Source organism: Fundulus heteroclitus, chromosome 3 (genome assembly GCF_011125445.2).
Source record: "Fundulus heteroclitus isolate FHET01 chromosome 3, MU-UCD_Fhet_4.1, whole genome shotgun sequence".
NCBI classification, from domain to species: Eukaryota; Metazoa; Chordata; class Actinopteri; order Cyprinodontiformes; family Fundulidae; genus Fundulus; species Fundulus heteroclitus.
Genome location: NC_046363.1, coordinates 35894995 through 35921503, shown reverse-complemented (window position 1 = coordinate 35921503; position 26509 = coordinate 35894995). Strand labels below are relative to the sequence as shown.

The following is a 26509-nucleotide window of genomic DNA, read 5'->3' as shown; positions in this document are numbered from 1 at the left end:
TCAAACGTAGTTCCTTTTGTCTTTGAGGACTAATAACAGAATCTGTTTGTTGTTGGGTTTTTTTATCTGAACACAAAACTTTTCTCTACAAACACACTGGTTTGTCCATGTGGGCAGCGGCAATTTTCAAGCAAGCTTCAAAGTGTCAGTTTTGAGGAAGACGCATTTAGTTCCTATGCTCCACTTATCTGTAAAAGTGCGGAAAGCCTGAGTTCCTTTAAATCGAGATTAAAAACACATTTGTTTAAAATTGCCTCTGAATGTTCCTGTTAAACTGTTTTACTGTTTTTAATGTTCTTTTTTGTTTCTACATTCTATCCCTACTTGCTTTGATTCCTATATTATAATCATGTAAAGCACTTTGCATTGTCTCTGTACTGAATTGTGCTATATAAATAAATTTGCCTTGCCTTGCCTGCTTGTCTCTTGGGTGCCACCCCGTTCTGTCCGTGCTGATCTCAAAATGCTTCACAGGACAATCACACCGGAGCTCAGGCATCTCCTGGGCCCATCGTGTTTCCTTAGATCTCACATTTTGGGTTCAGATGGGAGAAACTTCCCACCTGAACCCAGAAACTACCAACCTTCATGAAAGTTTCTAAGGCTTCTGCCTTAAGGAGGGTCAACACTTGGAGACGTTAAAAAATAACAAAGCTCAACTTATTCTGCAAACAACAGTAGTCAAATATCCAGACGGAGCTATGCCAGGACTTTGTTGATGTCTACAAAAAGTGTGTGAGCCCGATGCAATTTCCTAAGGTGTATGCACATATTTGATTCCTTTTTGACCCTATGTGGATAAAAGGCAATTTAAAATTAAAATTGTTGCATGCATTCTATTATTCTATTATCAAAGTTATTATCCTCATTTCACCCTAGAAAAAAGAGTGGTTCAACTCCATCCCTGAAAGACCAAAATAACGGCTCATGATAAATCTATATTAAACAACTGATAGGCGCTGTACATGCAGTCTATAACCTGTCATGCTTGTAAACACGCGCTCTACGTGGAGAAGTAAACACCAGAGCTAAAGCATCATATTTCTAGATTATTCGAGTTTTATTTGCAAGGAAAAACTTGCTGTTTCTGACCTTGCGGATAAGTCTTGCTGTGGGTGTTTACCGAAGCAGATGGCCCAGGTAGGCGTTGCAAAAGCTGTTTGTTTACAAGAATGGAGACTGGGAAAAAAAAAAAAAAACTCATCTTATGGTGGGGAGCCAAAAAGGATGGCCATATGTGTTTGAGTACATATCTCCAGCCAGAGGAGGAGTTTTTGTGTTAGTTTCTTTTTTTTTTTTTTTTTTTTTCCTGAGCTTGCTTGGTTGATGAAGCGTAGCTATCAGAGCCTCATTTAGCCTGGCACTATCTCATCAACCTCCTCCATCTCCGAGAATCTAGTAATAGTAGGAGAAGGGTAAAACATCATGCTAGGAGGAAGGTCAGAGAGGATGGCTGGGTGGCCGAAGAATGAGGAGGAGGAAATAGAGGAGGGAAGTGACACTGAAGTCAGGAGAGGAGGGTGGGGTTAAACAGAGGGTAGTGGACTCGAGACAACTGGAGAAAAATAAAGAGAAAGCAGAAAAAGATTTAACTAGAACTGACTGTAAGAAAATAGCAAGTGGACGAGCTCCTACACATTACCACTCGTGCAGTCTAGTCTTATGACTGCATTTGTAGCAGTCTGGCTTTGCTACTCATTAAAGAAACAAAAAGCCATTGCTAGAAATAGAGAGGAGGGGAATTAGCGAAGAAACAAAAGCAAACATGACAGTATTGAACTTTTTTTTAATTAGATGAACCTGTAGGGAAGATGTCCTGCACCGCTTCACCTCCCATCAGCAAAATAATCTTCCTACTGTGCTCAAAATCACAGCTTTATTCATAGAGGTGTATTCTCAGATCACAAGTTGTCTCAGGTTTTTTTTCCACTGATATTTAACTCACCTATGTTCCTCAAAAAGAGTTAATTTAGTCTGTATGTCACAAAAGGCATTTTCGAAGAACTTTGCTTCTACATTAGGGCTGAACGATATAGAAAAGGAGCATACAGATAAAAATGAAGTCACTGTTCCGTATTGATAATTATCAAAAAATTCATCAGATTTATTTTAAGTGCAGCCCTGCCCATTTTATAATGTTGCTTAATGTTGCTTACCTGTTTTTGAATAAAGAACACTGAATTCAATCTCAACCCTTTATTCAACCAACCTTTTACCAAAACTGCAAATCTTAAAAAAAAAAAAGCATGTGCTCTCTGAACTCTTTGAGGGGGGCGGAGCTTGATGACAAAGCTTTCCTGTGTCTGCGTTTGTGATTGGTTGGGAGGATGTAATGTATTATTAACTTACATGATAGGCTAGAAGGCAAAAGGAAGGAAAACTGTTCTTCTATTGAACCACATGTCTATCGATCGTTATGTATTGTTATTGAATTATCGTCCGGCCCTATTCTATATATCTTAGGTTAGTATTAGACACATTTTGTAGTTGGGTAGGCAGGCTGAAGAGGAAGCTTTGATATTTATGGCGAGGAGAGCAAAACAGTGTTTTCCGGTGGTTAGCAGAGGCAGGCTAGAGCTTGTCCGTCCCAAGTATCTGATGGGGGGGGGGAGTGAGGGCACAGAAGGAAGTAGAATGAGGGGAGAATCTGTCAAAACCTGGAAGATGAGAGATGGCTGACGAAATGTCACCAGAGGAATGTGAAAAAGAAGTCAGCCAGGTTGTTGGACACGAGATGTGGAAACTGTCACGAGCAGCTCCAGAATTTTCCATGACTCCAACACTCCATCTTCAAGTAGAGATGTTGCTGCAGGGCAGAAAAGCCAACCCCCGTGCCTCTATAATGAGCTATGGACCAGAGGGCGAGATGGAAGGAAAAATACTTGGAGGAAACACTGAAACTTTGGCTTTATCCATGCACAAGGGAAAGCAGACAGAAACATGCAGACTTGGGCAGATGTGTCTCCATGATTAAAGTGGTGTTCCTTTATGTGTTCACCACACCAGTACCCAGATGGTCAGCATCCTTCCTACGATATAAATCACACCAAGTGCTTGTTCCATTTAAAAGTTTCATAAATACAGCCTGTGGTTATATTTAGAAGCTCTGTCCCAGAAAGCGCTTGGGAAAAAAAAATATTTGAACACAAAAATTAACCTGCAGTCATGTCATTACTATTAACTCAATCGTGTAGGCATGTGTAGGTTGAGTTTAAATTCAGTGTTTGTGAGTACTGTATTTAAAAATAGGTCGCTAATCAACAGCATAAAATATCCAGGGCTGCACTTAAAATATATGTTTTGAATTTGTTGATAATTATCAATCCAATAGGATTTCTATTTGATCTATATGCTTTTTCTCTACTTCGTCCAGCCATACGTTCATGTTTATGAAAAGAAGAGGAAGGCCTCAATAGAAAGAAATAAGACCAGAGTGGATTTGGGAGATTTTTTTAAGTGAACCCCCTGAAGAGCGGAAGAGGAAGGTAAGACGGTCTTGCACATGCAGAGTTATTCAAAAAGGTACTTGGAAAAATTCCAGAAAAATCACCAACTCGAGCTTTAATCTATCTGGAAAAAGTATTACTACAGTAGCTACAGTATTCCTTTGTTGGACTGGCAACCTGTACAGGATGTAGGCCTTCTCTCACCCAAGGACACAATATATAGGCACCAGCCCGCTTGAGACCCTGCATGGATAAGTGGATATAGGCGATGGATGGACAGTAGTTCTGTTCAGTTCAAGTTTAAAACTAGGAGATAAACATTCCATGCATGTTTAGTGTGAGTCTACAGCAGTGAAAAGACATGACTGAGGCTAGTATTTGCACTGTTTAAACAAATTGTTCCAATTTTATAAATTAAACATGCACAAGGGGAGAAAAAAATCCAACTATGCTAAAGTAAACTTTTTTTATTTTTTTTTTGCTAAAGTATGCTATGCTAAAGTAAACCTTGCTGAACTGGATTACTGTATTGGCCGATCATCAACAACTGAAAAAAATAAATCTGAGCAGGAGCTTTTAGAGATTTGAGATTATTAACATTACATAACTCCGTTTCTGCATGTCAAACTCCTCTTCACACCCACGTTAAACAACCAGTAATAGCTTCTGGCGATTTGTCCCATTTTGGACTGTAATGCAGCAAACACAAGCTGATGCAAACAAACAGAGGCACAGCAGTGTATAGTATCACTGGCTAATAAGGTTCATGGACTGAGCCTGGCTCAGACTGATAGGGTTGCTTGTTTCCACAGTCTAGAACCAAGTGGCCGATGATTTGGATACTGTCTCATGTTTGTACTGGAAGCTCGGTCTGCCCTCTGCGAGTCGCCTGACTGATAATCCACAACAGGGGCTCCTACCACATTGTCGAGTGAGAGCACAGGGAGGCTTGAATAAAGAGACAGAAAAAAGAGCAACTGGCAGTCGGCTGTGAAATAATATGAAACAAAATACAGACAAAAATGAGCAACCGTCACTTCAAAACTTTTGTGATATAAACTAAAAAAGATTGAGTTCTTTTTTTAACCCTAATAATTGGTCAGAAATAGACTAATACATCCCTTGGTAGATTTAGCGCAATAAAGTTTGGTAAATCTAACATTTAAAATTACATTTTGTTTAAAAAAATAATTAAAAGCAACAACATATCTGAGGGGACATTTTTTTAAAACTGTTAGGTAAGATTTATACACTCAGCACATAACACTAAAATATTGCCTCTCTGTATTGTTTTCTCATGACATCATCAAACTCAATGAAAGCATACAGTATTGGAGGTATATAAAAGGTAGACAAACAAGCATTTAAGTTGCCCGCTGGGCAATCGCTACATCGAAACCTCCAGTGGAATAATTTGAACAATACATGAATGTTGTTTTGCAAGTTGTGCCCAAACCTTATCCTTGGTGCTACTGCTCTGCATGTTTCTATGGTTCCCTGTGGCAACACGTGTGTCTTAAATGTTTTAAACAATTGTCAGATGTTATCAACTTCTGCTGAAACTCGCAAAGACTCATTCAGTTAGATCTATATCACTGAAGCAGAGAAACATGCAGGAAGATGCACTTTTGGGACCATGAAGTATTCTTGCTCTTTTGCGTGAACTTCTTGTCTGCTCTCACCCCCGCAACATGGGTCTTAATTGGTGATTAACCGGAGTCTGTGATAATACTGCCTCTGCTGTCTTGTCTCCAGATTTTCTTAATACATTTTCATTGGTCTGGTGCCTTTCGTCTGGATAAAAACATCTGAAATCCCCCAGAATTTACATGGGGGAAAACTGAAACTAATGCTAATCCTGGTCACCAAGGCTGTATCTAATATGGCCATGTGGATGTGTACCGTGCTGAAGCTAGTACGGCTGGTGTTAACTTAAGAGAACTAACAGGTCCTCTGGAGTGAACTAAATACATTAAAAATAATCTCATGTTAACATAATTACATAACCAAATATTTCCATATTACCATTGCTTCTTTCACTAAGTGGAAGTGTTTTAGTAAAACTTGTTCAGGTTGTTGAATATTTATTGACATTCTGTTATCAACAATGAAGCTCCTTCTAGGTTTTTCTCTTACCAAAACCACATGGTCATCAATTTTGACCTAATGTTTAGTTAAAACTATAGGGCCTACTACAAAAGAGCTCTGTAAAGGGCATTAAAGGTCTTATTTATTTAAACTTTACCCGGCCATTTAAGTCTGTAAATCTAATGTCCAATACTGAGTTAAATAATAACCCTTGTCTAAACAAATCCTACCTAAACATAGATTTTAACTAAAGTTGTTGGTTCATTTGTCATGAGGCTTGTGGTTGGCAAAGTGTCTGTGTCAGAGTAAGAATTGTATATATAGTTTGTATCTGCATCTAGCTAGTTTAGCAGAAGCACTAATGTTAAACTAAAGCTAGCAAATAAGCTAATTCTTAACCCAATCATTGCCGATGAACTGCACATCTTAGCTGTGGTTGTCAGGAAAAAAGGTTTAATCAACTGTATATGGTACTGATCAGCCTCAGCTTGTAGGTTTTATACAGTTATATTTGCATATTGTCTACTTGGCGTAGCTAACCTTTGTTCAAATAGGCTAAATCTGGTTTAAACAAATGATACAACACTGACCACAGAAGAGGAAATGGATGAAGGTAAAATGATTAGCACAGGTGGATGGGTTAAAGGAGAAAGTATTTGCTGAAAGACAAAATGATGCAACCAAAGCAAGGTCAGAGAGAAAACAGGTGTGCCGCCCCAGGAAAACAAGTGTGTCGTTGTTCGGCTGGTTATCATTGCAAACATAAGGCCCACTTCTCTTCTAATTGCTCTGAGCATGAAGCCTCTCTCAGGTAATCTGAGTGTAGCGATAGCACTGTCTTGGTGATTCTGAAGCACATTTACTCATTCGGGCCTTGTATGCTGCCATGCCGACGGTGGGCCTGGCTTTGGTGCTATCTTCAACCGTTGCACCAACTGCACCGTAAACCAAAGCCAAACACTCCCACAAACAGATGGGCCAATGCATTCTGTGTGTGTGTGTGTGTGTGTGTGTTTTGGGGGGAGGGCTCTGGAAAAGGGTGTGAGCCCTCAATGGTAGATTTTTTTTTTTTGGCCAGCTTTCCTTTACATTAACATCCTTGCCAAGGAGAACAGGTTTAACTGTGACAGCCTGGATTATATCTCACCAGCTGTGAAGCGAGAAGGCACAACTAGAGTGACACAGTATGGCACCAGCAATCAGGCAACGTATCTACAAGGTACTAAAGTAATATAGGCTGGTGCGTTTTATTTGGCTAACAGATAGTGAGTAAAATAATGTCGTTTTCCAATCAAAATTTGAACTTACCGACGTTTTTAACAAGGAATATTTTTTTTTAAATCGTTAAATTAGGAAACTAGGCAATCCTGAGGACAAAGAAATCTAATGAGGCAGACTGTAAAAGGCAAATCAAAGGGAAAAGGAAAAAAAAATGGAGGTTATTCTGTCCTTGTGCGGCCCTGTCAGCAAAGAATTGGCTTTAGAGCAAACCTTCTGCTGTCCCATCACCAGCTGGTACTCCCTTGAAGTGGGATTGGACACACGCACACACAAACACACACACACACACACACACACACACACACACACACACACACTTATTTATAACCTCTGTTAAGTCCGGATTCCAGGTTGTGTTGGGGTTCCAGTAATGTTCACATGCTTTTAACAACCCGGGCTGTCCCAAGTGACGAATGCCCACACACGCTGAAAAGTCTCGTTCCACACCAACTGCTAACACTCCCCCTTTTCTCTCTCTAAGTCTCTCTCTCTCACACACACACACACACCCACATATATGTTAAGTGTTAGTTACGTTAATGCAGTAAACATTCCAATCACACATTAGCAAAGCTAGACACCTGCCGCTACGTACACATCCACGCGCACGTTCATACATGCATGCAGGTATCCAACCATGTGTGCGTGATTGCACCCCAAATATTACAAAGTGCAATCTTTCATCGGGCTCTCCCTTTCATGCTGCCCTCCTTCACTCCCTTCTCTCTGCACCTCCTGCCCCTGCCATTCCTCGTCTCCCCCGCCACCACCTCCATCCCTGTCTGAGCTATGTGTGTAATCAGCCCAGTTTTAATACCTGCATTCCAACAGCCTCCAGGAATGTCTTTACAATGCAGCATTGTTCAGGTGCAAACAGAGCAGGGCCTTGCATAAATTTACAATAAATCTAAATAGTATTGACAGTTTATTCCAGCTATTTAATGCAAAAAAGTGAAATTGATGTGGATTAATTAAAAAAGAGCGAAGATTTTTATTTTATTTCAATATAAAACAATTCAGCTGTCCCCAACTTGTCTTTTTATAGATAGTCACCTGGAGGATGATGCATCTCTCAGCAGCAGCATCTTAAAGACATGGCTTTCAGATACTGTAGATTGATGTTGTCAGGCTGGACACACCTTAGTCTAAAAAAACGTGCCTGGAAAACCACTGATGTACAAGATTACAAAAAGTCTGGCTTCTTGGAAATAAAGAAAGAAATTTGGGGTTGGTCTAAAACATTTCCACCAATGCTGTTACATAGCTGTCAAACACAACCTCGTTTACCAACATAATGTTTGTCATGTCAGTACAAGACAGATTGCTATCACATAAAAAACATTTCTTTTTTATACGCATCCTTTCCAAAGCACAGTGTACCGGGTAACTAAAAGAGTACAAGTTGGTTTAGATTAAAGAGATTAAATGATAGCTTAGCCTTTTACTATCAACTTAAACCTGGAGGGTCTCCATTTACTTTCACATTCTTTCAAACTTATTCACTTGACTCACTTGATTTAAGATATCATTGATTTTTTTTGAACATCTACTCAGAAATAACTGAAGCCAATGGACTGTTTTCCACCTTATATATGGAGTTGTTTTTCTCTTTACTATCCTTTCTTAAAGCCACTTACATATTTATTCATTAGCATTTTAGCAAATCTATTATTTCATTTTTGTGTTCATTTATTTGTCTAGTATGACTCAACAACGGAGCTATATTATTGTCACAGGTTACTTTTCTAATGCAGAATAGTCATTATTTCTATACGTATTTAATTCTAGAGATTTTAAAGCAATTTTTGATGGGACATGATAGCATAAAAGTTGTTTTTACCAAGCCACATGATGTCAACTACTGCTAGTGCATAAAATACTTTTAGTAAAGTTTAAGGTTTAGCAACTTTGAGGTAAAATGCTACTTTTAGGATGTTAGCCTTTTAAACTAATTTTAACATTATGTTACACTTGTAGGTTTTCTAAGTTTGCCTTTCAAGCATACCTCTAACTTACTAAACTGTTTTAACTCAATGCTAATGGATCCAACCTTTTGGCCTTTCTGTTTTCTACTGCTGTGCTGATTTTTCAGCTCAACTACTCCCAACAGGTTCAGATCGTCTGCCTGCTTTGACTTCTGTTTCAGTTTTAGCTAGTGTTTTTCTTTTGCAAATTTCTTTAAAAGCATACGCTCTTCCAATCTGCCGGATAATTTGTACTCTGCTACAAGTGTTTCTGCTAAAGTTCAGTATCTTTAACACTCTTATGCTAAAGTGTGAGCATCTTGGGTGTTCTTCTATCTACTTTGTAATACATTTCCATTCAAATGTTTTATCTTCGAATATTTCTGTTAGTTTTTATAGTTCAGATAGTGTTTTTGCTTTAGATTCTTCAACTTATCAACTCCCAAACTGACTTTCCATAGTGATAGTGATTTTTCTTAACTAGAACTGAGATATATTGAAAAGCAGTGACATGTTGAATGCTTCATCATTCACCCACCCTGCTGTAAGCCCAACCTTCAGCCTGTCCCCCTTTGTCAGGACTTATTATTAAACACATGTCCTCTTGTGTATGCCATTAAACACTCCCAACCCCAACCCCCCCATCATGCACTGCTTTCAATTCACGGAGACATGGAATGACACAATGAGCAGGGCACACGCCTGGACTGCTAATTGGCATGAGTAGTTGGTTCATCATTCTCCAAAGACACAACCTTCAAAATGTATGTGCATGTGTGTAGGGAGCTGGTTTAAAATGGCTCCACTCAGCTGTCCTGGACGTTTACACCTCTGTCAGTACTCAATACAGCAACCAGGGCAGACATTTTCATCATTCATAAGCGCAACAGCACAGAATCAGCTCACTTCCAGGTAAAGATTATTCAAATCTTGCTCAGAAAATTTGATCATAATATTGCAACAAGCCTACAGGGGGAAAAGGCAAGATGATCTTATGGCAAAAATTTGGGTAGTAATTACTTTAGCCCCTAATAGCAAGTCTCTAAACCGGTTAAGGACTTTGTAATTGTAAGAATAACTATCCATCACATGTGTTTTTCTCCACTGCAGACATGTAATTGGGAGTTATTTAGTCTGATGGAGTCATAACACAATTGAAAGCTATTGATTTAGAGTTAAATATTCATAAGGGCCCAATAGAAGCATGTCCATTTTGCTACTAAATAGGCAAAATAAATGATATTAAGAAATCTGACTCCAGTTCTATGACATGACTAGATCCAAACAATACAGAAAAAAATTAAATAAAGCACCATTTACAGTATGTGCTGCTTCTCCTAATGGACTGCATTTTTCTCTGTACAGTAAACTTAACATTAGCTGGAAATGTCAGTGGGTCAAGTACTGTAGCGCTTAATTAATGAAATGAATCACCTGTCTCCTTTTACTCCTGTTTACACAAGCGATGTTCAGATCATTCCAAGTATGAGTCGCACTCAATTTGGTTTTAACAGAAGAGTGAAAAAAGGATATTAGTAAACATACAAAAGTTGTCTGTTTATTGGAAGTCGCTGCTTTTCAGCTTGATCAACGCTGACCAGAAAGCAGGCAATGTCAAATTCCGATCATTTTTGGCCAGTGAAAGTACTGTAGGCCTATGTATACACTGACAGGTCATAACAACAAAAACACTAAACGCTAAAGTTCAAAATCTAATTTAGAAGAAGCATAAAAGCTACAAGAATCTGCAGTATTTCAAGCCATCTCTGTGGTTTAACCAGGCTGCAAGGCAGTGATAGAGCAAGACTTAAAGCAGATTAAACAAAGTTCTGCTTTATCTTTTTTTAAGTTTTCAACCTCTGTATGTCATAGAACATTATGGTTTTGGAAACATTGACAGCTATTTGTAAATCCTTTGTTGAAAGAATACACACGCAGACTGCAAACTTGTTAATGCTGGCATTACTGGGGAACTGTAATATAAAATACAAAAGATGTGAGCTCCATAAAAATGACGTTGTTTCAAAATAGTAAAAATCTGTTTCACAGCAACCACTCTCGCACGCGCACCATGATGTTGCATCTGCTTGTAAAAGACATAATCAATGATCGATCGCAGCAAGGCCAGAAAAAAAAAAACTACTCTTCTTATATCTTCTAATGTCATCTAATGTCAGAATTAGTTGTACAAATGTGGCCACCAAATTCTAATCATCGAATAAAATCAAAATTGTGATCTGCAGAGAACTACTTCAGACGAGACTTGGAGACTGGAAAAATCCTGAGGGGGAAAAAAAAGGTATAAAACAACTTGCCCTAAAGTTAGGAACACAATGCTACTTGAGGAGAAAATTAACAGTCAGAGCATGGAGTCTTTACTCTTCTCTTTGAAAGTCAAGTTCACACAAGCAGAAAGCAGCAAACGTTAAGTCCTTGGCTGTCGTTTTAGAAGGGCTCTAGAAAAAGAAATCCATAAAACAAAGGTGAGTTATCTCCTCAGACGGCGGGACTGACTCAGAGCCCTGAAAACTGATACTGGATTTGGTCACTGCTGGCGCGGGCTTGTTCTCGCCTGACTCCAGGAGTCACCTCTTCCTGAGTACACTCATCACATCGCAGGAAACAGTAAAACTTCAAGAACAAACATCATGCAGGTGATGCAGCACACGTAAATACCCCCTCTGTCCCTCGCACACAAACACTGCAACTGGCACCTCCCTCTTCCCCCTCTTCCCCCTCTTCCTTCCTGGTGCGGAGGATTAATGTTGCTTCGCCTGTCTCCCAGGTCCCCCCGGCCCAGTTAAAGCAATGAGATCTCATTGTCAAACAGTGACCAGCCTCGCTGCTGTGTTAACCTCCCCAGTCAGGCCGGTCACTGGGGAGGCTAACACAGCATCTCAACCATTAACGAGATTAAAGTTGAGGGCCCATCAGGAATGCTCTGACATATAGAAAACCAGCCATGAAATACTGCAAAAGAAAGAGGAATCAACGTGATGTGGCAACTAGATTAAAATGGAACTTGTAGGATTTCACTGTGTTTTGATTTTCAGTGGTGCTGAAAAAAACAGCTTGGTAACTTTGAACTATCTTTTTTGAAATATTGTGGTTTTATTAAGAAAGGCCAATTTGAAGCTTATCAGGAAAAAAGAAGAAAAAGCTTTTTTCAAAATTGTTCTTGAAAACTCATTTCTACAAAATTGGTGTTTGGAAATTGGCCACAAAATCTTAGATGGGTCTCTCTCTCTCTGTCTCTCTCTCCAATCATTTACAAAAAAATGAATTATAGGTGAGAATTATGTATTTAGATGCTGCCTCTTTCACACGCAAGTCGAAAGCAGCTATGTGGAAAACAATTGGTGCTAATGAAACCCCAGTGTGTGTTTCTGTATGTGCACAAAGAAAGTGGCCGTTGTGTGGTTTCATTCTAGGGGTGCATTCAACAACTGCTGCTGAGGCAACTGTTGATGTCTGGGAGGCAACAGCTTGCGGGGCTCCCAGAGGGCCCTCTCCCAGCCAGCAGTCAGATGGTGGGTTTAGGGTTGGAGGGGCACAGGGGTTAGGATTTCTTCTCTGCTTGCCAGGAAAATGATCTCCTTGGCCACAGATCCAGGCTTCTGCATGGCATTCCCCATTCTTAATTGGTATTCCTCAATCCAGCCTGCCGTATCTTTATTTCTGCTGCCACATTTATTTTTTTTTACACAACATTTGATCAAAATAAATGAGAATGATATTAATATAGTACTAAAAACACCAACAAAATCATCACATTTTGCCTCTCGGCTTTAATGAAATTGTGTTAAATATGGAGTTCAAGCAAATCCTGCCTTTCTTTGTTTATTCCAAAGAAAAAATGGACCGAGGCACAGAGGTTCTTACTCTCATCTTTCTAATGCATGTTCTATCTAAATGGACTGGCTCTTAACCTCGGCTCCCGAAGGAGCTTTGTGAATTTTCAATTTTGTTCCAACCCGAGCTGCAACCACCCCCCACCCCCCCACCCCCCAACCCAATTTGCCAACTGCGGCAGCAAGGACGCACATACAGAGAGACATGGAGCCTCTTCTAAAGGCTGCATTTGAAATTACACATCAACATCAACTTCCTCCCCAGAGAAAAAAACAACTAAAGTACACAGTGGCAGCACAATCCTCTGCTCTAATCACTCTCTCATCCCACTCCTTGATGTAGCTATGTCCATCCATCCACCCTATTTCCTTCCTTCCCTCCTTACAACTCCCACTAATTTCACGCCAGCACAGCCTCAAAGTAAAAGACAATGCCTCAGCAATTTTTGAAGTCGCCTATTAACCTTTTCTTTACCGTTTTTCAGTTCTAAGCAACATATTTGACTTTTACTTTAGAGGGTATATATATATATATATATATATATATATATATATATATATATCAAGTTGCTAAAGGTTAAAGATATTACCTGCTGAACACCAATATGGGGCCTGCATTTACAACACAATGGCCACACAAGATATAAGTAGTGACAGTAAAGTCTCCAGCTTCAATTCAGGTTAAGGAATGGAGGATTTAAGTGGTGATGTATGCAGAGAAAGAAAGAGAGAAAGAAAGTTGAGAAAGTCACCAGGAGTGTGGTCTGAAAGCAATAGCTTAGTATTTCAACAAAGCAGGGATCGACCGCATGGGACAAAATCTCTAATTTAAAACACTGAAAGTCTGGAAGCATTCAGGTTTGATGTTTCCTTTTCTGCTCCAGTTCTGACCAGCATTGTGACTTTGACCACATACGTCAAAAATCCTACCCCTCCAAACAACTGTCACCAAAATATCCTAAATTTTATTAGTGGATCATGCAGTGATTGTACGGGTCTCACCTTTCTCCACATGATCAATCGCTGTTTTAATCGAGAGATTTTAATAGTTGGGCAGCAATTTAGTTGTTAAAACCATATTCCAAAGACACTCCATCTCATCTTTAACAGTCTAATTGTAAAAGAGCAGTTAGCTTAGCCACAACGTGTCGTTTTGCCATAAAGAGTAGCTTCAAGCTATTGCTAGTCACCTAGTGGTTGGAAGTAAAAATACACACACAGGATCTGAAGTACAATGTTCACTCCGTCATTTGGCTCAGACACATAAAAAAAATATAGGGTACATATTATGCTTATAAAAATACAGCTGACTTTCCTGAGCTATCTATAATGGCTGAGGCATAAATTATGTTGTGCCTTTCGTCCTCAGGCTTAGGTTGTTCCCTACCTTAAATCCAAGATTTCAATGTTTTATTGCATTGTCATTCCGGGGCAAAAAGTGTTTCCGTCAGAGAGGCTGCTTGTAGCGGATGAGGAAAAATCCATTCTTTCTTTCCTGTAAATTAGTTTGTGTTGACTCATGTTTCCCGCGTGGATGATCTGTGTTGCAAAAATATATTACCGCATCCAAAAAGGCACCCACACATTCATCTGACACATACATTAAAAAGGTAATGTCTATCAAGAGAATAATCAATCAACATGAGAGAATTCCAGACTGTAAGGTTCCAAACAAACCCTTTTTTTTTTAGTGGGAATGACTCAAAAACATAATATAAATACTAAAATTACATTTTAGCCTTGGAAACCATTGTAAAGGTTGATTGTGATTGATTTATGTTTTTTAGCTTGTTTCACAGTCTTGTTTTTACTTTAAAACATGATCAAAGGTGGGCGGTAAAAAACAACAACATTTCAAATAGTAGAGAAAGTCCTTTTGATAATAAAATACAAGTGGACAGCTCAAGTGGGAGGGAGTATAGTCAGTCTTTAAAAAAAATAATTAATAGTGGCCCATAAATCCATTGTGAGCGGGCTCTAGGGACAGATGTAAAAGCAAACAGAGCCCTCGCCCTCTAAAAAACAGCAGGCTGTCTTCCTGGAGCTTGGATGGGTCATTAACAGTTACCTACAAATTAAAGCACGGCAGTTTGTACAGGCAAAGGCAACATGTTAAATCACAGCAAGCCATCCCACTCAGTGGCAACTGGAAAAAAAAAGGGGGGAGTGTAGTGAAACCATCATTGTAATGAAAACAACAACATGGACAGAGAGAGAAGCAAACAAAGATAACGAAGGGAGGAAACAGATGGGATGATGAGAGTGATTGTGAACATAGACTAATTTAATCTTGTGAAATCACGCTTTACTTTAAACCTATGGAGGCTTGGGTAGTCACCTCTTTTTAGGCAGTAAAACAAGAAATGAGAGGGAAAAACTTCTCTCTGAACAGCATTCAGCCTATTAACCAACTTTGGAGAACTAACCACGTGTGTGCAGCGTACCATGTGCTGATGCCCAGTTGTCTGGGGCTTGGTGCCAGCTCACCCGCCAACATCAGTGCCCTGTCACATTGCTCCAATGGTTCAACATGGTGCTCAGAGGAAATCATAAATTAGACCGGCCTTGTTAAATGGACTTCAGAGCACGAGTTAACCTAATTATGCCCAGAAGACGTTTAAAACAGCCTCCAGCCTCTCACCTACAATACCACCTTAATGGGGGAGATAAACAGCATTTTGTGGTTGCTTGTTTGTGAACGGATTACAGTCTGATAATTGTGGTCGAAGGGGGGTTTAAAACGACAAAGGAAGACCTGCGTTGTGTAGAAGTTGAGGTGAAGGCAAACTAAAACAAACTGCATGGCAGGTAACAGCATGTTCAAAGGAATGCCACTTATTCCAACTCAGTGATTTACTCAGTCATTATCTCACAGTCACACATATCCCCAAACACAACCATTATGAGTCCTGGGTTTCAATGCCCACTCCCCCTAAAGGCCTAAATGACAGAGGGGACAAACACTGCTTGCATTTCCAAGCAGTGAGTCACTCACTATTCAGCTACAGCACCTCTCAAATTCATACCCCTAAAACTTTTTTTTTTTTTTTTGTCACACAACTACAAACTTTAATGTACTTTATTGGGATGGTATGTGTCAGAAAAAGACTGCTGGTATTAAGTGGAAGTTATATGATACATGGTTTTCAACATTTCTGTCTTTCTATTCAGCCCCAGAATTACCACATTGTAGAAGCACCTTTTGTTGCAGTTACAGCTGCACCTCTTTTGGGGTATGTCTCTACCAGCTTTGCACATTTAGATAATTAAACCTGGGACTGTTTTTCTAGGCAAAAATAGGTTAAGCTGAATCAGACTGAATGAAGCGCATCTGTGAACATTAATTTTCAAGTCTTGCTACAGATTCTTGATTGGGTGTAGGTCTGGGATTTGACTACGCTGTGCTGGGATTTGTAGCTCTGGTTGGGTATTTAGGGTCGCTGCCTTGTTGGAAGGTGAACCTCCGTTCGAGTATACCATTTTTTACTGCCTCTGATGAGTTTTCTTCCAGAATATTCCAGTATTTATCCCTTGTCCCTCTTCCTATTAACTCTGACCAGCTTCCATGCTGGAAAAATCTGCTAGTTTGTCCATTTATTTTCAATGTATTGTCAAATGTTTGCCTGAGATGTTCAAATCTAATAATACTGTTTGATAACCTAACCATGCTTTAAACTTCTGCACCCCTTTATTCCTGACATTTCTGATGCATTCTCTGTTCTTCATGAAGGTGTTTGTTCTCTAATGTTCTTTAACAAACCCATGAGGCTTTCACAGAACAGCTGGACTCATTCTGAGATTAAATTCCCATAAGAAGACTCTGTTTAGTAAAGAGGTGACTTTTGGAAGCAACTGGTTGCGTTGGACTTTATTTTGGGGTATTAGAGTAAAGGAAGCCAAATACAAATGCCCACCACGGTTTTTATTCCCGGGAACAATGTGTAAAAAGCTTTTAAAACAAAATATAATGTCCCTTCCACTTTACAATACTCTAGTACTTTTTTTACTAAGGATGATGGTCATTAGTAAAATCAAGGGTTCTGTAAACGCTGCAGTTCCTGTCCACAGAGAAGTGAACCCAATTGAAAAATGTTTAATACCCCCGGAGAGCATGCAGTGGCTCAGTGTGGCACAGTGGCGCAAAAGTAAACTTGCAATGTAAACCAGTTTTCTTCCACAATGCTTTTCAGGTTTTTGGTGAGACACTTAAACAGCAACCGAGTTATTAATATCAGGTTGAAGCGTATGACAGAGAGTGAGCAGAGAAGGTACAGATGATCAGGTTGATGTAAAAATGTTTAGTTTTAGTTACGTGTTGGATTTATTTGCCAACCAAATCACGGCGCCTCATGTAAATACATACATCTGGAAAACTGAGTAATTTTAGGGGGACGTGTGTGCATTCCCAGGTAGTGTGCCATCAAGAATTCAGCCATAAAGTTTCGGATGTTGTGTAACATCAGGAGTCATCAACAGTTTCCATTGTATAAGTCATATATGTGATCACATGACAATTACAGGTTGCGTGCCTGCACAGTGATAGATCACTGGGTAGATGACATCTTCGCATACCTCAATGTGTGGCTTTACAAACCTGAGACGAAAAGTGCCCCAGGACAGCTGTTAAAGGAGGTCCACTGGATTCTATCTCTTCGTGGCTTAAATGGCTGTTTTTTTTCTGGCCTAATACTATAATAATTACCCACGGCTGCGGGGGGTGCACTTCTGATGCAACGGTGGCAGGGGGTACAGAAATTAAAAAGCGAGGAAATGAGTGTGGGGAATTAAGGCGGCCTTCAACAAAAAGACCAACTCGACGTGTCAAAGGCCGACACCTTGATCTGAACTGAGGCCTGTCAAAATGATTCTTTTCACCCTTTTTCCCAAGTTTCAACAGTTTACCTCCAATTCACCTGATGACCTGACTCTCATTCTAAGTTTAATTACATTTGTTTACCTTAAAAGATGAAAAAGGGAATAAGCTTTTACACAACAACAGATGGGATTAGTTTTGTAAAAAAATAAAAAATAAAAAAATCAATATACTATATTTTTGTATTCTTTCCAAGATCCAAGGTTTCTGAAATACAATTTATTTTCTGATAAACCGAATGTTTTTCTCTAGTTTTATCATGTTTTTTACGATTGGTTTCAGACCAGTGAGCAACAGTGTATAGACTTGAATCTTGTAATGGCTGGAGTCACATAATCAGCAGCCAGTAGTAGATCCTTCAATGAACAAAAATTACTTTGAGTAATAAAAAAACTGTCTTTACAAGCTACTGACGCCTTCATTTTTAACTGCAGCCGTTAGTTCTCATCTGTGCTCAACACTGACATAGTTGGAAGCAGCAAGTGTGTTCCTAGCCATCTAAAAAATGTTGGTCTCTAGAAGACACAATTCCACTGAAAATCAACAAGAGCTGCTATTGTTAGACAAAATGATACTCGAGGGAGGCAGAAGAATATAAGATCTTCTAATAAGAAGAAAAATGTGTTGTTGGTTTTTTTCTTTCCTTTAGAGAAGCTTATCCAGGGTGTGGAACAGTGCGGAGGGGGCTAGGGTGGGGGAAAGGGGGATGGGTTGGGCAGTGGTAAGCTCAGCACCTGGAACCAAGCCTTTTAATCAACACAGCGCAGCTGTGTGATATGTCGCACACTACACCCAATTCTGTCAATTATAGGACAAGTTTTAGGTTGGACAAGTAGGCTAAAGGTAGCAAAAAGTACAATAACTGTGTAGCTGCAAAACAAAAGGCCCAACCAGGATACTGACAAATGGTTGAATGAAAAAAAATGAAAACCATGGGAAACCCAAAAGCAAGGTTGAGGTGGATAGAAAGGAAGTAAAAAAATAAGCAGAATCAAAGTCACTTTGACAAGGACTAGTAGATGTAGCTCAGGTGTACTGCGGAGGGCTGCATTAAACTTCTATGCCCTTATCTGCTTAAACTCCCCCCAGGTGGAATGCAGCCCTCATTAAAACCCTTTTCATTTCTACTTCAGTACCTTAAAAATATTCACATAGTTGAAACATTTTCACCTTTTGTTATGTTAAAACTTCTGGACACTGTATTGTCATTTTATCCATTGCAAGTTGTACACAACTGTTCAGTGGATGGAAAATGATATATGTTTAAGATTTTCTACAAATTAAGAATCTGTAGATTGCATTCACATTTATATTCCTTTACTCTTACACCCCTAAATAAATCTAGTGCAACCAGCCACCTTCTGAAATAACGTAATTGGCCCCAAGCAAGATTGATTATTGATGCTTGAAGCCCAAAAAGGAAAACAATAGTTCAAAAGCAACAATTTCAACCATTCTTAAATTTTTTGAAGTTTGCAATTAGCAAGATAAATCACAATTCTCCTTTGTTGCCACAATGATACAACAATATCCAATCCCTTCTGATGTTCTGAAGATCTTAAGGCTCACTGATCGCATAGACAATCCATTTTGAAAAAGGAAAGAAAATCTTACAACTACAAACCTATCAATACACAGAAAAGCAGGTAAGTAGCCAATGGCAGTTCTGGAGATACTACAGAGAACCAAAGCTCGAGAGAATTGTATTTCCAAATCTTGCTTTTATGGAAGAGATCCAAGATGCAGGGCATTGTTGAAACACAGCCATAGCAAGTCCAGTTTGCAGTTTCCTACAAGCAATCTATGGGGTAAAGCAAACGTGTTGGCAGCATCATGCTGAGGGAATCTTGTTCTTCATTAGGGAAAGGCAAGCTGGTCAGAGCTGATGGGACATAGATGGAGCTAAATACAGGACATTCCTGGATAAAAAAACAGTTAGAGACTACAAGAGACTGGGGTGGACGTTCATCTTTCAGCAACATATACAACCAGCGTTACAGTGGAATGGGTTCAATCACTGCAGATGAATAGACTAGTCAAAGTCCAAATTTCAATGTGACTGAGAATCTGTAGAAAGACTTCAAATGACGTTGATGATCAGATGCTTCTGATCTAATCTGACAGAGCTTGAGCTATTTTGCAAAGAATGGGGAAACATGACTAAATGGCAACAACATACTCCCCATGAGTGAACTGCAGGTCTAAATGCATACTACATTTTTCAGATTTGTATCAGTAAAAGTTTTGTAATCACGTGCCAACCTGTATATGATCAATCACACAAAAATCCTACAACAAATGCTAAAAAATGTGGGGAGGGAAAAGCTCATGGTGTATGAATATTTTTGCAAAGCGTTATAATTCAGTTTGAAATGTCTGCTGTGAGACATATTTAATGATTGAAGCAGAATAGCACAGAAAGAGGGGAATAACAAGCACTCAGGCCCCACCCTTCGCCTCCTCCCTCTAAAGAGGTAAAAAGCAAGGCATTCATTTTCAATTTCCAGGATCCTGGAAGTGTGTGCGTGTGCGTGTGTGTGTGTGTGTGTGTGTGTGTGTGTGTGTGTGTGTGTGTGTGTGTGTGTGTGTGTGTGTGTGTGTGTGTGATTGGAAAAAGAAAAAATAGATTCCCCAGGATGAAAAGACTCTAAATTAAATTGGAAAATTGGACCATGGAAGATAAGCATCAAGCCCACTTCCTAAAGAAAGCACAGCAACTCCTTAAATAGCGCTCTAGGGTAAATCATGACCAAATTGTCTTTAACACGAATCATATAAGGACAAAAACAGGTTGCTTTCAGAATAGCTTTGTGTTTTAGGCAACACCAAAGGAAGACTGAGGGTGGAGGCTCAGTACCAGCACAGGAGACATAAATCCCAAAGATCAGACATCAAAGAGCTGAAAAACTGCAGCCTGATCTTGATCCAGAAGGAAGGTCTTCACAATGAAAGGGACTTCTCAGCCCAGAGGAGAGATTTACTCAGGAGATTTAAGGATTTAGGAGTATTTTCTTTATGGGTTTGTGGTATTTTTTCAGCAATTAAACATTATGAGGGGTTTAATTGTGAAATGATTCAGCTCACAATAAAACATTGGTTAACTTTGGCTTAGCAGGGGGAATGTTTATTGAGGGGAAGCCCTTTGAATTAGCAGGAGTAAAGTGCGAAAACTCCAAGCACATCCAGCCACCTTTCGCACCTACAGCGGCTGCGCAACGGCAGGGACTTTTTATTATTATTATTATTATTATTATCCCCACTTCCACTTGTAACAAATAAACTCTTTTCAGTGCACGGCGCCCGTTCAGATAAACGTGCTTCCCGTCTGTTGTTGGTTTCTTTTGCACAAAACGCAAAACCGAGCAGGTTGCTTAACGGCGAGAAACTGAAAATCGACCAAGCCGCAGTGAGTGGAAACGAAGTTGGCAGGAACCGCGGCGGGCACAGGCAGGTTTGGTGTCGCTCTCTTAAAAGTCGGAGTCTGCGGCGCACGGGAAATATACAGCCCGCAGGCAGGAAAATACAACCTGCACCAGTTCACAGCAAGTTAAAGTTCGTTGGATTGTGCGTAATGTCTCCAAAAGTAGCGGACTTACCTTGAAACCCCCAGAGGAGCAAGGTGCACAGGAGCAGCGTGCGTCCCAACGTTATTCCGGCCATGACCGCGTCTTCAACTTTTTTTTGTTCAAGGAAAAAGTGGTTACAGTGTTTTTTTTAGGTGCAAAACCTGGAAATGTGGACCAGTTGTGAGTATGTGTCCTCTTTCAATGCTCCAACTGTGATTTGCCTCTCAGTATCTCTCTCTCTCTCTCTCTCTTTCTGCAAAATAAACGCCTCTCTCTCTCTCTCTCTCTCTCTCTCTCTCTCTCTCTCTCTCTCCCTCTCTCTCTCTCTCAGAAACCTGATGCGAGTGGCAGTCTACTTGCTTGATATATTTGCACAAAAGGTGACCCCCTCTACCAAATACAGCCCCCCCCCCCTCCTCTCTTTTCCCCCCTCCCCCCTCCTGCCTGCCTCAGTTGCAATGAAAAGACTTGGTTGACTAATCTCGTAGGTCTGCCTGGTGCCCCCGGGACTGCTTTAAAGAAAGTTAAAAGTGATTTTATCATGAGGCGCAGACCCTACAACCGCAGCTGTGCTTACAATATTAATGACTAAGTTTCTTAGGGAAGACCTAGATGGGGCCGAATAAACCAGAAAGTGGTTCTGCTTCTCAATAACCTTTTAACGTCACAATCAATGCACTCACTCAGATAAAACGGAGAAGTATAAGGATCAGTGGCATTTCTTACGCAGATTACGCCGTGGGCGAGCCCCCTCCGACATCTGCAGGAGCAAAGCATGAAATTCTGGATCCTGTGTCTAAACCATCTTGCAGGGACCTCATGTTCTCTTAAACCGCATTACTCAGGAACATCATTTTCCAGGCACCAGCCTCCCGGTTACCCTGCACTGATAAACAGGTATAAACAATTAATGGATGGTATGTTATGCAACTGAAACACTGTTCAAAAACACAAGTTGTAACTCAATTTCTAAACCCTGTTTGGATAATAGCGGCACCAAAAAGACAATTTAGATGATTTAAATTTAGGAAAAAAATATTTTAGTCCTTATGGGCCAAACGTGACTAATTAGCATCATACCTACGTTTACACTACATCTAGGAGCAATATTTAAGTGACCAATCTGTAATTCATTTTGCCTGGATATGAGTTCCTAGAGATGACATTTGTTGTGAATGGGGGCTTTGTAAATAAACTAGAACTGAAGTGAGGATGAGGGTGGGAGTTTCATGATTTGATCTCTCATGAGTTTAGTAGACGGGAAAAAAAGCATTTTGGTGAAAGCCAAACAGTAGAGAAATATTCTGACATCCCGAATCATAAAGGGTCAAATCGAAATGAACTTTAAAATATAGGGAGATGTGGACCAATTAACTGTTGATTAAATATAAAATTGGAAAAGAGGCCAATTTGCATCTGCACACATGGGAAATTATCTCTCCCTAACAATGGTTTGTGAATTAATTTGTCGTATATGCTTACTGGGGGTTTGAGCAAATCTAAAAATTCAATGTTTGGTAAAACAGTTTATTTTAAATTAATTATTTGGTCCAGACAAAACGGTCCTGTGTTGGTCACACTTTAACATTGACCATCCTTATTTCCATATATTACTCTTAACGATTATAACTTTTAAAGCAACTGAACACAAAGCTCTGTAAAGCACGCTAATCTGTCTGTCATTGTCCGACATGCTTTTCATTACTAGACGTCTAATCCCCCCTGAATTTGTTTGGGTATTTACAGGGTGTGGCTCTCGTGATTTACAACTTGGTCCTGAAGGTCCGGCAACCCTAGTTTATCTTTTTTTACTATACTATATTCAGGTCTCAATGCTTGGACTAGGTAATTTAACACATAAAACAGCAGTATGACAAATCTTAACAAGCTCAGGATTGGACAACATAACTTACAATTAGTCCAGCATCACCCAGTGTAATAAAACCTTTGTAAACTTCGGCTGACGACATAAACATCTTTCTCATTGTAGTTTCTCTCAACTGGAGACTACGAAAGGATCAACATGCCCTTCGGGTTATAAAAGTCCCTCAGAGAGCAGTTGCGTTCAAAGACACGCATTCCAAACATAGCTGGTCCATAACAGTTGGTTAATATTTTCTCAGCCCTTTTTTGAAGAAAAGTTATACCAGCAACCTGTTCCATGTCACCAAACGCACACAGCAGTCACATCTCAGGATGGGATCTGTTAGCTGAGCTCACAGGAATGCACACTCACAGCTGCTCTTCACATAGAGTTCACGGGAGGGAGCGTGTACGTCTACCGAGAGTTTAGTGGGACTCAGATAAGAGGAGGGTCCAAAACCCTTTCCTTCTCTAAAACTTGTTCAGTCAATCTATTCTTGGATATAACCGCAGGAGAAGGAGAAAAGTCTCCCCAGTAGCCTTCGAACATCAATACAGCTCATCGCCGGTATTGAGCCACTCATAACCGCTTCTCCGTGCTGTTGAGACACAAGATCCACTAACAAGCCTACTGTCCTGTGGTGAAGGACTTAGCGCAGCATGCTCCTTATTCTGCCTTACGTAAGACCCGCATCATGCTGCATTGCTGTGGAGAATGCTGATTTAGCCGAGCATGGGGGATTTTTTTTTTTTTTTTTTTTTTATGTAAGGCTTTTAGTCATACGTACAGTAGCTGTGATTTACCGAGCTGGTTCATTACCTAATGGATCTGCAGTGGACAAGCGGAGTGACGAGGACAGCTTCGGGAATGGAATGAGATTATAGATGTAACAGCAAAGGAGAAATGAAGGGAAAATGTGTACTTTGATAGAGGACATAGATGGAATAAAAGAGGAAAGTAAACAAGGACGTTCCAAGTCAGTTTCTCAGGCTTTTCGGGTGAGGCACGTGAAGCAAAGTTAAAACTTCAAAAGGAAGAGGCTAACTACTTAATTATGACAGTCATGTGATGTCTTATCTTGGTATACAAGGCATCCTTTTCATGGGAACTCCTATTTGTACACATGGCCTTGTAGATAGCAAAACATGTATGTGAAGTGGAAAGTATATGAGTGTCTAAAAAATTTACAAATCATGAAAAAGTTACATATTTGTCTCTCAGAAAGATAAACTCTTATATAGATTCATTATACATAAACTAAATATTCCAAATATTTATATATTGTCATTTTCATAATTATGGCTTACTTAAAAACTTAAAATTGAGTTTGTGAGAAAATTAGAATATTGCGAAAAAGATGGGTATGGGTGGTGGGAGGAGGAGGGGTTATGAGAATAAAGTCATAAATAGTATTTTTTATAAGAACAGGTAAATTACATTGCTAATGTTCTCCAAAAATAGCTGGTTGATAAAGCAACTGACAGCAACAACGACTTTATTGCTCATGTACATTGTGATATGACACACTCCCTGTGTGAGGTTCTACTTTTTTGTAAATATGTCAGCATGGAAATATTTACAAGTATGAAGTCACAGAAATTTTGTTTATCTTTTTCATTCTGCAAATTGCAAGCATGTTTTTCTTTTAGACACTAAAAACCAATGTTAATAATATCTATATTTCACTTTAATTTTTTTATTTTCTTTAATGGTAACAACAAGGATACAACATCATGCAGAGGTGTAGTCTACTTGCATTATATGTACACCTAATACAATTTTTACAAGTCTTATAGTAGTCTATAAGAGTCTTATAAGAGTTTTATGGACAAATCATACCATTTACAATCGCAGCGGACAGTGTGTTTTATTTTTTATTTTATTTATTTTTTTTTTGGGGGGGGGGGCATGAATTGTCTTGTTCTTCCTTAGGGGGCCTGACAAAAAATAACTGAGAAGTGCTGACTTCCTTCTGCTGACAAGCATTACTTTATTTTCCAGCAGGACTTGCCACCTTCCCACACTGCCAAAGGTACAAAAAGGCCTTTTCAGCCGGGGCCCCAAAATTATTGAATAAGGTGCCATTAAATATTTGACAGGCTTCCTCTTTTGCTGATTTAAAGTCTCTTAAAAATACACTTATTTTCAGTGACTTTTCACACAGTGTGAACCACTTTGATGTTGTTTCTCTTCTCTTCCACCACAGTGGTTATAGTAAGTTTTATTCTGCTTTTAATGTTTTTAGTTCTACTTTAGTATTTTATTTGTGTCTTGGTTGGATCGGTTGGGTTATGTCTCTACCAGATTTGCACTTAAATCATTGCTCACAAAAAATCCTTAAACTCCATCAAAATAGAGTTTGTCTCTACCAGCTATGCACTTAAATAATTGCTTGCAACAAATCCTTAAACTCCATCAGATTATATGAAGAGCGTCTGTGGACAAGAGCCTTGCCACATTCTTGACTGGATTAAGGTCTAGACTTTGACTAAGCCATTTAAACACAAGAATACAGTTTGATCTAAATCATTCTATTGGATCCCTGATTGTATGTTAATGTTGTCCTGATGGCAGATGAGCCTCCACCCCAATCTCAAGTCTTTTACAGTCTATGATTGTTTGTTTTTTTTTTCCCAGGATTGCGCCTGGTTTGTCTCCACACATCTTCCCATCAACTCTCTGCAGCACCCAGTCTGTGGGATTCGAACCAGGGAACATCCAGCCTTCCCAGAACACAAGCACCCTGTTCCAACCACCAGGTCACCTCTCCCTCTGCACTTCTACAAGTAGCAATTAAAAGTACGAACACTTTTGCTTCTACTCAAATGTTTTATATTGATACCACAGTGTAGGTTGTTTTAAGAAATATTTAATTACAATAACCCTTTTTTACACATTACATTGCTGGTATTGCTACTAAAGCACACTGGCTTTGATTGCTGTCTTTCCTTTTAAATTAAAGCGGGTTCCTTCGGTTTTGTTCCTTAATCCATCCATGTCTCTGCTGCTGACACAGAACCAGGTTGCAGCCGAACCCCTGAGCCCTTCCACCAGTCTCTCTGCCTCGGTATGTTCCCAGGCCAGGTGGGATTTAATTACCTCAGTTTCCTTCAAACAGACATGTCCAGAATATTTCCTGACAAGATGGATCCAGAAGGCATTCTGCTTTAAATCACATGTCTCTGCAGGTTGCATGTTCTAACGTGACACAGGATCTGTCCTGCCCTAAGTGCTATATGTTCAGGCTGCTCCCTCTTTAAAATTAATTTGACCTAGTTGAGCTAGCAGTTCGTCTTGTTATTTTCCCCGGAGTTCATTGGCATAGGACGTGTTTAAAATGAAGATTGGCTGAACGATTAAAAGTTTTGCCTTTAGCTCCTACTGGGGCTTTTGTTAAAACAGTCAGGTGCGTTGCATCAGCACCAAAGTCAACAAAAACCTGCCTGTAGATGTCAAACTTCCTCTTCCCATCACTGAAGGGTGGGACTTTGAGGTGTTTGATCTCTGCTAAGGCTTTCAAACAGAGGAGGATAATCCACTAATTCTCAGAAATACATAATGGGCACTGAGGGTGTT

At 39.7% G+C, this 26509-nt stretch overlaps 1 protein-coding gene across 4 annotated transcripts in view; it reads right to left on the bottom strand.

Annotated features, from left to right (window-relative positions):
• The window catches only part of bcam (basal cell adhesion molecule (Lutheran blood group)), a 79894-nt gene extending 58554 nt beyond the window's left edge, over positions 1–21340 (bottom strand). For 2 of the 4 annotated variants that reach the window (XM_036135291.1, XM_012881760.3), the window contains exon 1: positions 21100–21338. In XM_036135291.1, coding sequence (XP_035991184.1) covers positions 21100–21163 — 64 coding nt within the window. In that variant the 5' untranslated portion in view covers positions 21164–21338. Of the gene's footprint in view, positions 1–21099 lie in introns of all 4 variants that reach the window. The other 2 variants (XM_036135290.1, XM_036135289.1) reach the window with 2 other exon arrangements.
• Between the last annotated feature and the right edge of the window lie 5169 nt (positions 21341–26509).